Source organism: Phoxinus phoxinus (genome assembly GCF_949152265.1).
Source record: "Phoxinus phoxinus genome assembly, chromosome: 10".
In the NCBI taxonomy this organism is placed as follows: domain Eukaryota; kingdom Metazoa; phylum Chordata; class Actinopteri; order Cypriniformes; family Leuciscidae; genus Phoxinus; species Phoxinus phoxinus.
Genome location: NC_136885.1, coordinates 37,147,827 through 37,161,653, shown reverse-complemented (window position 1 = coordinate 37,161,653; position 13,827 = coordinate 37,147,827). Strand labels below are relative to the sequence as shown.

The following is a 13,827-nucleotide window of genomic DNA, read 5'->3' as shown; positions in this document are numbered from 1 at the left end:
TGCTGCATTTGACACCATTGACCACAACATCCTTTTAAATAGACTCGAACATTATGTTGGCATTAGTGGAATTGCACTATTATGGTTTAAATCATACTTATCTGACCGTTATCAGTTTGTAGCAGTAAATGAAGAGATGTCTTATCAATCACAAGTTCAGTATGGCGTACCACAAGGCTCAGTACTAGGACCGCTGCTGTTCACTCTGTATATGCTACCATTAGGAGATATCATTTGGAAACATGGAATTAGCTTTCACTGTTATGCCGACGATACTCAGCTGTATATTTCTTCAAAACCTAACGAAACCTACAAAATTACAAAATTAACGGAATGCATAGCGGATATAAAAAACTGAATGACTAGTAAGTTCCTACTACTAAATTCTGAAAAAACAAAGATTCTAATTATTGGACAAAAAACTTCCACACGTAATAACCTAGAGTACTGTCTAACACTTGATGATGCTCTGTTAAGTCTTCGTCGTCGGTTAGGAACCTGTGTGTGTGTGTGTGTGTGTGTGTGTGCTCTTTGATACCAATCTTTCATTTGAAAGTCACGTGTCTAGTATCTGTAAAACTGCATTTTTTCATCTAAAAAATATATCTAAATTACGCCATATGCTCTCATTGACAAATGCGGAACAATTAGTTGATGCGTTCATGACCTCAAGGCTAGATTATTGTAATGCTCTACTGCTCTACACGCTTAATAAACAAACTACAGCTAGTTCAAAACGCAGCAGCTCGAGTTCTTACCAGAACCAGGAAGTATGACCATATTAGCCCCGTTCTGTCAATACTGCATTGGCTGCCTATTAAACATCGTATACATTTTAAAATATTGCTGATTACTTACAAAGCACTAAATGGTTTAGCTCCGCAGTACTTGAGCGAGCTCTTAACGCATTATAGTCCTTCACGTCTATTGCAATCTCAAAATTTCGGCCAGTTGATAATACATAGAATATCAAAATCGACTGCCGGCAGTAGATCCTTTTCCTATTTAGCACCAAATAAACACTGTTTATTTTTTTAAATAAACTGTTTTAAATAAACAGTATTTTTTAAATACCCCCCCCCCCCCCCCCCCTTGTGTTGAAAAGTTTTAGAACCACTTATGTACACAATTATAAATCTGACTCTAAAGTCTAAACATGGTATTATATCAAAACATTTATTTTTTCATAACCAACCATGTCGTTTTGTCATCGTCTCACTGACTGTGTTCTACAAATGTCAAGAGAACGTGTATCACATGTAAAGAAAACTTAGTATGAATGTAAATACATGCCTGCATTCATGAAGATAACAGATAATATATTGTGATTAAAAATTAATGACAAGAAATGTGTAACCTACGTCAGAGTCCGGCCGACGCGTCACGTGACACCCAAAACATTTCTCAGCGCTGTTTAGGATGGACCAATCACTTCACACAATTAAACTAATAAATATTTTTAAGATTATAAATTATAGCCTATCAACTTTTCTCTTGTAATATTTTTCCAATTATTTATGGAAGTTTTTTAATTCAAAATGGCAATGGTCGAAAATATATAATTACAAAATTATTTCGTTAGAAAAAAGTAGAGTACTTATTTTATGTTTATTTGTAACATTTTCGAAATCCATGATATCTCATTAATAAATCTAAACCTTTTTTATTAAATATTTTATGTTCGATTGTTGAAATGATTCCGTGGCATAAATTAGTCTCTTTAAATCCGCGTCCAATCAGTGAAATACGCAGGAAATTTGAAAGGTGGAGCCTCATTGACCCGCTGCTCACCGTCTCTCTCTCTCTCAGTGCAGCAGTGGCATGAGACTCTGACCCGACACGCGTAAGTAACGAAGTCTTTTATTCACAGGGTTTAATAATGATTTAAGTTTGTCAATTTGAAAAGTTTTCCTCGATAAACGTGTCACAGCCCTCTATGTGTGTGTGTGGTCAACGCCTGCGTGATAAGCCACAGCTGATTGACGGTGTGTGTCGTTTGTTTTTCTCTTATTTCGGCATTTTTCAGTCAGCGGCGAGGCGTAAATCGCATGTTTCTTCACAAAAACTGTCAAAAACGAATTATGCTTCTTATATATGCCTTAAGTGTGTGTGTGTGTGTGTGTGTGTGTGTGTGTGTGTGTGTTGGTGCTGTCGTGCACGCGCAGTTCAAGCGGCGCGAAGTTTGAATCTGCAGGAGGGAAACGCTCAGCGCGTCACCATAGCGACCATAACCGACTCCTGTCGCCAGAACCGAATGTAAAACTAATTAACAAAACAGTCTTTTAATTACACAGTCTGGACGGTGGAAGATTTCAAAACCTGAACGCTGAATTTCTCCAGGCTTTTCTGATATTTCTGACTGAAAATTTCCATACTGGTATCTTTATTATTATCCTTCCATTGTAATCATCACTAGCACACGTTTATTGTGTCTGAATACTTTACATTAATTACCAACATAACATGTCTTATTTTATATCTGTAAATCATTGCCATATGGACATTACTTTGAACTAATTTCTGACAGACAGAATTGTATATAAATATATAAAAGCTTGTTTCAGCCACGTAATGGAAATATAAAAAGGTAATTGTGACTTTATATCACAATTCTGACTCTTTGGCTCTTGCCGAAGCTCATAACAAACATAAGCTCAAGCATTAGAACCAATGACAATGAGCATCTCCTCATCATTGGTTCTAATGCTTGAGCTTCTGTTTGTGTTTATGTGAATTAAAGCCTAAATTTAATCTGTTCATCATGTAAAGCGATCGTATCTCTTCAGAAAATGTAGACTAAACCACTCGATTCATATGGATTTGTTTTACAAGCTCTTTATCTTTTTGAAGCATCAAAGTGGTAAAATGAAAAATCTGTCTTGACCGCATAGCTGTCAATGGAGGGACAGAAATCTCAGATTTCATTTAAAATAGCCTCATCTGAGCTTCATTTTGGGGTGAGCCTACCCTTTAAAGTCGGCATGAAACATGATTGTGTCTGTGGGGAATTGATTGGATGGTTGTGGTTTGCTATTGGTGGATCTCATGTGAGTGACAGGTTGCCCCGCCCTCGTCATCAGAGAAGAGATGCAGCAAGAGGAACTTATTCTGATTCAAGATTACCAGAAAATTAACATCACAATAATTTAATTTCATTATTTTTTATTTCATTATTTATAAAGCACATTTAAAAACAACCCATGGTTGACCAAAGTGCTGAACAGGACAATATAATCAAAAACAAAGTTACAATCGATACAATTACAGACAAAACATTAAATATACGATTAAAATTTAAAAAATGCATTAAAGATCCACATTAAGAAAATGTGTTTTAAGCTTTGATTTAAAAGTGTGACTATTTCGAAGTTCTTTGGAGAGAGAGAAAAGATTTGACCTTTGCAAGATGTCGTAAGTGAAAGAAACATGATTTTATGACTTAATTTGTTTATTAAACGGAGGCCTGAATCAAACGGAACATCTACATTTTTAGCAGATGGGGTAACATGAGAATTTACCTCGCCAAGGTCCGGGATACCAGAGCCATAGTCTGCATTTACACCGCAGGTCTTGATGCCCAGTTCAGATTTACTGACTATATCCGATTTTTTTTTTTTTTTTTTTTTGGACGACCCGCTTACATCTTTTAAAAGTGACCCGTATCCGATATTTGCGTTTACACTACACACTGCCGAAACAACCCAACGTAGACGTTCTGACCCAGAAAATTAAGGAAAACAGCGCGATATGTCTTTTATTAAAAATAACATTCTGATTAATTCCGGGTGGGTTGCGGCTGGATATGATGAATCATTATTAATGAAAATATTAACTACATTCTCTCAAATATGAGCATGTTCCAGTTTAAGTTTCAACAGAGTCAAGCCTGTTAAATGCCATTAAGAAAATACAATTTTGTCAAATACATTTTGTTTTAAAGAAATGTTCATTTAAAAGCAGCGCTCGCAGTGTATTATACCCGTCGCCGAGTCCGCCGTATAAGGTGATGATAGTCACTTTATCCTCGCGCGTTACAACACATAAGAATAATAGTAATTTGACCAACGGGTGCGGATCCTTAAATCAGAGAAAACTATTGGTATCCTTGAGCCATTTGCGTTCTGCCCGTCTACAGTTTCGTCGGAGTAAACGGATAGTCATTAAACCAGGGTGAAGATTTTTTGATAGAGCGTTTAGTTTTTAAGGGAGAAATGTTGTTAACAATGTCCATGCAGGTATTACTAAACAGACTGAGATCTGCATCAGCGTCTGGGCTTTCTGAGAGCCGATTCATTAATCATCATCAGCTGCTTTATATGCCGTAGCAAAGTCCTCGCAGGCTGTAGGAGGAAAATAGCGAACCCATCATGCCTGAGCAGGGTTAGTACTCGATCGACGAGGTGGGGCAGTAATCCGGTGCGCTGATACATCACTCAGAGTCAAGATCACCTGTAAATAAATGGTTGTAAAAGGATGTGACATGCACAGATTCACTTTTAATTCCCTGTGTTGTTTGACAGCACTGTTGGGTCCAGCGAGCGCTAGTTGAAGCCGAAGATAATGGAGGGTGCGCAGGTTCCCGGCAGCGGCCGAATGGACCGGGCCTTTACACCCAGGAGAGAGCGCCATCCCAACGGCACCAAGGCCACTGTTCTCCTGCACAGAAGAGACCAGACCCGGTCCAGGGACTCGATCACAGAACCGGCCGCGCCGTTAGCCTGGTGCGAGACGCCGAAGCTGACCCGGAAGGACGGGTCGCTCCGCAGGCGCTTGCTCGTGTCCCGCTCCTCATCCGACGGGAGTAAGAGTGGCTTCACCACACCGGATCACCTGACCCGCGAGAGCTTCGACTCCCCGGACATCAGCCCGACCGGGCCTCTGTCTTACAGCACTTTAAAAGTGGATGACTTTGTGTTCTCATGTCGGAAACGGCGTCTTCTGTTCTCCCAGGCTGTCACGTCCACGCTGGAGTCGGGCAGGAGCGGCGTAACCCTAACCCACACAAGCCTCACCGAACCGGACCCGGACGAGAGCATCATAGCCGGTCCTCCCAGCTCGCCTCACACACACGACCTGACGGACGAGAACTTCCCACACACACACGACCTGACGAAGGAGAACTTTCCACACACACACGGCATGACGGAGGAGAACTTCCGGTCCCCGGTGTGCGCAGGGAAGCAGGTTCTGGACACGGACACGCCCCCGGACACGCCCCTGGAGGACAGCGGCTTTAGCTCTCTGGGTCTGGATAAATCCCACGACTCCTCGGTGGACCATGACGGCTCGTTCCAGGAGCTGGTTCTGCCGGGCTCGAGCGGGCGGGAGAAGAGGCGCTCGCGGCTGGAGAGGCAGCGGAGACTGTCCACGCTCCGGGAGGGAGGATCTCAGTCCGAGGACGGGCCCAGAGACCCGCGGGCCGACCCGCACAAGGACGAGGTGTTCCTGGACGGGACGCCGCTGAGCGCCGCTACGCTGCAGATGCAGGACCTGTCGCTGACACCGGCGCTACAGGCCGTGCTCTCCATCAGCCGCCGCGGGTCGAGCCTGGAGGACCTGCTGCGGGACGGGCCCGTCAGAACCAGCCTGCCGCTCTCGGGGCTCATTGGCCGCAAAATGGGCCTCGACAAGGTGGACGTGATCTCAGAATTGAGGATGAGGAACCTGAGACACGTGCTAGCGGTGATCTTGAGTCTTCTGTCTGCAGCCGACATCTACAGGTCAGTGACGGGCAGATATTCCTCATCGTTCTGTGTGTGAAGCAATAAATAACGTGCGATCGCTGCAGGTTCGGTCAGGTGTGTGAAGACTGGAGCGATGTCATCACTGAAGACCGGAGAGCCGCTCACAGGAGGAGGTGCCACATCCGAGAGCTCAAGATCTCCCTAGCACTGGAGGTGAAACTCTAGATAAAACTGTCCAGTGCTGCACTGTCACATGACCTCGTGTTGAATGCGAGTGGCGTCCAGTTATCATAAACGCGGTAATTTTGCATTAAGTCTGCGCATGTTTTCACACACGCTGATCACTCCTAAATATCAGCTTATTGAATTAACCCGGTTTACATGCAAACCCAGCAACGCAAGTCATCCGTTTCTACAGGATTTAGTGACGTCCAAACCTAAGCATCGGTGCTTATGTGATGTTAAATAAATCTTCTACTTCGGCTGCAAGAGATCAGAACACATTTTTATCCTTTCTTCAGTCCTGAAAGAGTCGGAGTTTGCAATATATTTCCAAACATTCGCTCTTCAATTTGCAGTAAAGACTCTTTACTGTCACTCACACACACTCTCTCACTCACTCGCTCACACACACACACACACACACACACACACACACACACACACACTCACTCTCTCACACACTCACTCTCTCACACACTCACTCTCTCACACACACACTCACTCACTCACTCACTCACTCACTCACTCACTCACTCACACACTCTCTCACACACTCTCTCACACACACTCTCTCACTCTCACACACTCTCACACACTCTCTCACTCTCACACACTCTCTCACACACTCTCTCACACACTCTCTCACACACTCTCTCACACACTCTCTCACACACTCTCTCACACACTCTCTCACACACTCTCTCACACACTCTCTCACACACTCTCTCTCACACACACTCTCTCACACACTCTCTCTCACACACTCTCTCTCACACACTCTCTCTCACACACTCTCTCTCACACACTCTCTCTCACACACTCTCTCTCACACACTCTCTCTCACACACTCTCTCTCACACACTCTCTCTCACACACTCTCTCTCACACACTCTCTCTCACACACTCTCTCTCACACACTCTCTCTCACACACTCTCTCTCACACACTCTCTCTCACACACTCTCTCTCACACACTCTCTCTCACACACTCTCTCTCACACACTCTCTCTCACACACTCTCTCTCACACACTCTCTCTCACACACTCTCTCTCACACACTCTCTCTCACACACTCTCTCTCACACACTCTCTCTCACACACTCTCTCTCACACACTCTCTCTCACACACTCTCTCTCACACACTCTCTCTCACACACTCTCTCTCACACACTCTCTCTCACACACTCTCTCTCACACACTCTCTCTCACACACTCTCTCTCACACACTCTCTCTCACACACTCTCTCTCACACACTCTCTCTCACACACTCTCTCTCACACACTCTCTCTCACACACTCTCTCTCACACACTCTCTCTCACACACTCTCTCTCACACACTCTCTCTCACACACTCTCTCTCACACACTCTCTCTCACACACTCTCTCTCACACACTCTCTCTCACACACTCTCTCTCACACACTCTCTCTCACACACTCTCTCTCACACACTCTCTCTCACACACTCTCTCTCACACACTCTCTCTCACACACTCTCTCTCACACACTCTCTCTCACACACTCTCTCTCACACACTCTCTCTCACACACTCTCTCTCACACACTCTCTCTCACACACTCTCTCTCACACACTCTCTCTCACACACTCTCTCTCACACACTCTCTCTCACACACTCTCTCTCACACACTCTCTCTCACACACTCTCTCTCACACACTCTCTCTCACACACTCTCTCTCACACACTCTCTCTCACACACTCTCTCTCACACACTCTCTCTCACACACTCTCTCTCACACACTCTCTCTCACACACTCTCTCTCACACACTCTCTCTCACACACTCTCTCTCACACACTCTCTCTCACACACTCTCTCTCACACACTCTCTCTCACACACTCTCTCTCACACACACTCTCTCACACACTCTCTCACACACACTCTCTCACACTCACTCTCACACTCACTCTCACACTCACTCTCACACTCACTCTCACACTCACTCTCTCACACACTCTCTCACACACTCTCTCACACACTCTCTCACACACTCTCTCACACTCACTCACTCACTCTCTCACACACACTCACTCACTCTCTCACACACATTCACTCACTCTCTCACACACACTCACTCACTCACTCTCTCACACACTCACTCACTCTCACACACACTCACTCACTCACTCTCTCACACACACTCACTCACTCACTCTCTCACACTCATCACTTTGTTGAAGCATTTATGATTAACTCCCATAAATAAATAAAAAAACAGGTTAACGCATGAACCCACACTGCTGGATTATTGGGTATAATCGAGTTAAGATCATGCATTTAAGAAACGCACTGATAAATACAGGAGGTTGATCTTCTGTCAGTCTCCGTACAGTGAAGGATGTAGTGCTGAGCTTTCCTCTGTGTTTGTCTGTAGGGTGGAAAGCCGGCTCATGTTCCGGATGCGGACACCAGGGCGGCGCTGATGTGCAGGTCGGCTCTGGGCAGCGTACAGGCTCAGGCCCGAACACCCCTCGCCCCCCCGCCCGCCACCCCGACCGCCACCCCGACCCACACCAGCTCCAGACGCAGGCAGTTTCTGCAGGTGCGCAACTCACCTGTGCTGATCATATTTATTAAACCTTTAAGCTAGCTATGATTAAACCGCTTGTTAAAAAAACACAACTTGATCCTACAGAATTAGTCAATTACAAGCCGATCTCGAATCTGCCTTTTCTGTCAGAGATATAAGAAAAAGCAGTATCCTCACAACTGTGTTCCTTTCTAGAAAGAAATGATATCTGAGGATTTTCTGTCCGGATTTAGACCGTAGCATAGTACCGAGACAGCTCTCGTTAAAGTCACAAATGATTTGCTCTTATCATCCGATCGTGGTTGTGTCTCTCTATTAGTGTTACTGGATCTTAGTGCTGCATTTGACACCATTGACCAATTTTTTTTTAAACATTTTACATTTAAACATTTTAAAATAATGTTGGCATTAGTGGAACTGCACTATTATGGTTTAAATCATACTTATCTGACCGTTATCAGTTTGTAGCAGTAAATGAAGAGATGTCTTCTCGATCACAAGTTCAGCATGGCGTACCACAAGGCTCAGTACTAGGACCGCTGCTGTTCACTCTGTACATGCTACCATTAGGAGATATCATTAGGAAACATGGAATTAGCTTTCACTGTTATGCCGACGATACTCAGCTCTATATTTCTTCGCGCCCTGATGAAACTTACCAATTCACCAATTCACTCTTAACGCATTATAGTCCTTCACGTCTATTGCGATCTCAAAATTTCGGCCAGTTGATAATACATAGAATATCAAAATCGACTGCCGGCGGTAGATCCTTTTCCTATTTAGCACCAAAACTTTGGAACAGTCTTCCTAACATTGTCCGGGAAGCAGACACACTCTGTCAGTTCAAAGCTAGATTAAAGACACATATCTTTGGCCTAGCATTCACATAATGCATTATAGACTTCTATAACTCAATGTTAGGCTGCATAGATTAGGTCAGCCGGGACCGGGAACACTTCCCGTAAACCCTGATGTACTCGTTGCTAGGGATGGGTATCGTTAAGGTTTTAACGGTATTACTACTCTTACCAATACTGCTTATCGAACCGGTACTTAAATGGTATTCTTATCGGTTCTTTTTGTTTTATATATATATATATATATATTAGGGCTGTAACAATACAGCAAACCCACAATTCGGTTCGTATCCCGATTTCTGACCCACGATTCGATACAAACCGCGATTCTTGCGAGGAGGGAGGATTTTAAAAGCCAAATAAATAAATAGCTAAAGCTATAACTCTGTTTTCTTGTAACAAAATACTTTTGAAAAACAAACAGAACTATACTCCATTGTGGAGATGATTCGAGCATGTTAAAAATTCTTCTGAGGTAACCGAGGCTTACTGTGCTGTAAACCACAAATAATATATTGCCTATTCCGCATGACCCGCATCTCAAGCGCAGGAATAACGCTTGCCACAAAGTGAACGCGCCTATATAGAGAAATGCACACTTCCTACGAATTAGCCTAAACCGCCATTTCTTTATGTTTTGAATTAACATTAAATCAAGTAAAAGTATTTCAAGCTTTCTAAGTTTCGATTCGTTTATAAGGTGAGCTCCAGTTCACGCGCGCGCCGGTGCCACACACACACACACACACACACACACACACACACACACATACACACACATACAAGCAAACACCGCGCGCTTTGCTCACTTGCTCTGGTGTTTGCTTGTGTGTGTGTGTGTGTGTGTGCTCGTGCGTGTGGGGGAGAGGTGCGATTTTTGAATAATAATCAAATGATACCCAGCGATCTTCGAATATTATTTTTGCTTGAAATTCCCATACCTAATATGTAAAAGACCCCGTCACAGCCCTAGGATCTATTCTGGACGAGAAAGATAAGTCTGGGAAGGGGTGTGTCGATCGCGATCTGCCTTCTCATACCGCGACACAGGTTCGTGGATCTGAGTGTCGCGATTTCGGTTTAATATCGTAAATCGTTACAGCCCTATTATATATAATATAATATATATTATTAAACAAAGATAAACAAAAGATAAATAATTAAAACAAAGATGCACATTATAAAGGCCTACACAGTGCTTTAATTTCAGGAAGGTCTACTAACCCTAACTGTTCAGGTATGGTTTCTAAAAATCTAATAAAGTAATCAAATGTAAAATAACACTGCATAGTTTATCATAGATTAATGCTTATTAAAGCTGAAGTTATTCATTCCAGAGCTGTGAGTGATTTTTCTCTCTGCCTTTAGTTGTGATTCGCAGTAATGGCGCACTCGTCCGCATGTTTATTAGACTGCGGCTCCTTTAAGACCGAGTGCAGATCTGATAGGCTACTGATGCACCATATTCTCCCAACTACTCCCATTCTCCCAACTACTCCCATTCTCCCAACTACTCCCATAACTCCATTTAAGACATTAACTGCGTTTAAGTGAATCACATTTTTGTGTACGTTTGATCGACGCGCACATGAAACCCAAAGTATAATTTGCTTGTCTTGTTCTGTTTCAGAGCGTGCGCCGCCTTGCGAACAGCATCTCTTTTAGATTGTTATGCTTTTAATAGCTCTTTTTATTATTAAACTGGTCCCGCAATTTAGCAACAGTAGCTAGACTGCATTTTACAACAATCACTGATCGTGCAGATTCTGTCGTTAAGTTTGAGTTTCAGGGAGAAATGACAGCGCACCGCTGCGAAGGGAAGAAGCTGCGCTCGACAGATATAGTTTTTAATGGTTTTACCTCACTCAATATATTATTTTTATAATCTTTGGAAGCCGAAATCTAAAATAAAATCAGACTAATATCACGATCTAAAGTGACACCGGGCTCCGTTTGAATGTTTAGTTCTGTCGTCACTCATTAAGCAGGGCTCGTGTTGTGTGCGCTGTGGCTCCGCGTGAGATCTCTCTTCTGGACTGCGAATAGCAAAAATGCATCACGGACAAATGGTTTAATATTAGTATACATAGAAATGGCGGGCGAGAATTTTTTTTTTTAAATGACGTCTTTATTTTAATAATAAATAGTAGCCTAGGTGTATTTTCTTAATTTCTCCAGTACCGACAGCAGAACCGATAACGTCCGAGCTTATCGATACAGCGGTCTCTCAAAATTCAGCCCGGAGCCCGTTTAATACCCCATCGGTACCCCTCCCTACTCGCTACATCAGAAGAACAGTGGCGTCTACGCTAATATTAGTCTCCGTTTACCCCGAGGTTTACCGCAGTCCGCCGGATGATGAGTCCAGATCTGATGAAGGACCTGAGCCTGGACACACACACACACACACACACACACACACACACACTGTAGTCTCTCCCCTGACACATCTCCTGAAGGCCTCCTTCCCTGTACCTCTGTACAGATAAAACGTTGTCAAAATAATTCCGGTTCGCATGGACACGTGGAAGCGATAAAAAAGATTCTGTAGTTTGTTGAGGTCAATTTGTAGAGAAAGACTACATGCCTACGCACGTATATATTCAAACGCGCATAGACTAAACGCGTAATATGCATTTGCACATCGGCAACGTTTCACAGATTCACGTTTTTAAAGTTTGCCCGGAGATAACTTCTACTTTATTTATTTTTTGACGCTTGCACCTAGGACCCTATTTTGGACAATAACTTTATTCTAGAGCTGCTGTAACGCCAAAACAATCTGTTACTTTAATTTCCTATTATCATTGTAAAGCTGCTTTGAAACTATCTATATTGTTGACTTGACTCAACCATCTAGGGTTAAAGGGTTATTTTGTCATCAAGCATCGAAGTCTGTTTTGGCTGCATGACGTACTGGAATGTATTTCCTGACGTTGAGCGAACGTTCCCCGTTGGCTGGTACTAATGGCTCTCTCTGTGTGGACCCTCAGGTGGCAGAAACGCTGTTCAGTGACGAGCACCTGAAGCCGTGTCCTCGCTGCGAGCACCCGGCCCGCTGTCACGCGCTGCGCGCCGAGGGTGTGTGTAGCTGGAGCGACTGCCGCTTCCGCTTCTGCACCTCGTGCTCGAGCTCCTTCCACGGGGCCAGAGACTGCGCGCACCTGTCGGCCAAACGCCGGAGCCGGAGAGACGTGCTGCCGGGCAGCGCTCAGAGCAAACGCAACGTGAGGCGGCTCTGAGTGAGTGTGAGTGTGAGTGTGTGTGTGAGAGTGAGTGTGTGTTTTGGCCAAATGCCGGAGAGACGTGCTGCCGGGCAGCGCTCAGAGCAAACGCAACGTGAGGCGGCTCTGAGTGAGTGTGAGTGTGAGTGTGTGTGTGAGAGTGAGTGAGTGTGTGTTTTGGCCAAACGCCGGAGCCGGAGAGACGTGCTGCCGGGCAGCGCTCGGAGCAAACACAACGTGAGGCGGCTCTGAGTGAGTGAGTGTGTTTTTGCGGAATTTTGCGTTCCTCTATGTGTGGGTTTGTTTTTAATCATGAATTTCTCATGAGTTTTGCACTTCTGTACAGTATTAATTTTGGTCCTGTGAATCTACATGTATGTACATATTACTCTTGACATGCCTGTTTTTATACATTGTTTTAAATAAAGCCCTTTTTTACCTATGTATGCGTCATGTTTTATCCAAACACTGTAATCATAAGAAATGATCAGGCCACTTTAGAAAAGAGCGTGAGATCTCTCAGAAGTGTATGTATGTATATATATGTTTTTGAAAGAAATTTCTTAGCAAGCCTGCATTTATTTTGATCAATACAGAAAGTAATTGTGTGTGTGAAAATGAGTGTGTATATATGTCAAGTCACCTTCATTTAAATGGCGCTTTTAACAATATATATTGTTTCAAAGCAGCTTTACAGTGATAATAGGAAATTAAAGTATATCAACAGAGTGTGTTCAGGCTTTACAGCAGCTCTAGAATAAAGTTATTGTCCAGATAAAGTTAGTTTTGATTGATTCACTTCCGTTGCAAAGATCATTAGTTATTAACTTGGGGGCCGCTAACACGACACCGCTCTAACAGAAAACCCTTAACGCGCTCCGGCCGCTCATCCGCACAAGAACGCAAACTTTGAATTTTTTTTTAAAGACGTTATCTCCGCGCAAACTTCAAAAACACAAATCTGTATGAGCGCTGACATGTTTAATCTATAGGTATGCACATTTGAATATATGTGTGCAGGCAAGACCCGAAACGAGCGAATTGTGTGAGAAAACGAACACTATATATATTTTTTACCTCTTGTACACAACCACGCCCAAGTGATGTGAGGGTGTGTGCGCGTTCTAGCATAGTCTGTGGACTAATACATATGTATAAATACATTTATTTTACATTTAAAATAAATACTGTTCGTTTTCTCACACAAACCGGTCGTTTCGTGTCTTAGGCCGTCAATGTGTACTTGCGATGGGGAATTGTTTAACTTGGACTTGTCTGTGCGTGCTCTTT

The 13,827-nt window shown here is 43.5% G+C and overlaps 1 protein-coding gene across 2 annotated transcripts; it reads left to right on the top strand.

Moving 5' to 3' along the window:
- Positions 1 to 1,734: 1,734 nt before the first annotated feature.
- fbxo43 (F-box protein 43) lies at positions 1,735 to 12,993 on the top strand. Of its 2 annotated transcripts, none has more exons than XM_079626597.1 (5): positions 1,735 to 1,843; positions 4,521 to 5,720; positions 5,789 to 5,897; positions 8,298 to 8,465; positions 12,307 to 12,993. In XM_079626597.1, the coding sequence occupies exons 2-5, from the start codon at positions 4,561 to 4,563 to the stop codon at positions 12,553 to 12,555; spliced, it is 1,686 nt and encodes a 561-aa protein (XP_079482723.1). In that variant the 5' UTR covers positions 1,735 to 1,843; positions 4,521 to 4,560; the 3' UTR covers positions 12,556 to 12,993. The 2 variants fall into 2 exon arrangements, with proteins under 2 accessions (XP_079482723.1, XP_079482724.1); XM_079626598.1 differs by lacking the exon at positions 1,735 to 1,843 and adding an exon at positions 2,206 to 2,377 and having other exon boundaries at positions 12,307 to 12,980.
- Positions 12,994 to 13,827: the final 834 nt, after the last annotated feature.

Bases quoted from the DNA above. Each gene is read 5' to 3' on its own strand.
- fbxo43 (XM_079626597.1), top strand. From the start codon at position 4,561: ATGGAGGGTGCGCAGGTTCCCGGCAGCGGCCGAATGGACCGGGCCTTT. The intron at 5,898-8,297 runs GTGAAACTCTAG...GTTTGTCTGTAG, and splicing joins AGATCTCCCTAGCACTGGAG to GGTGGAAAGCCGGCTCATGT. The intron at 8,466-12,306 runs GTGCGCAACTCA...GTGGACCCTCAG, and splicing joins GACGCAGGCAGTTTCTGCAG to GTGGCAGAAACGCTGTTCAG.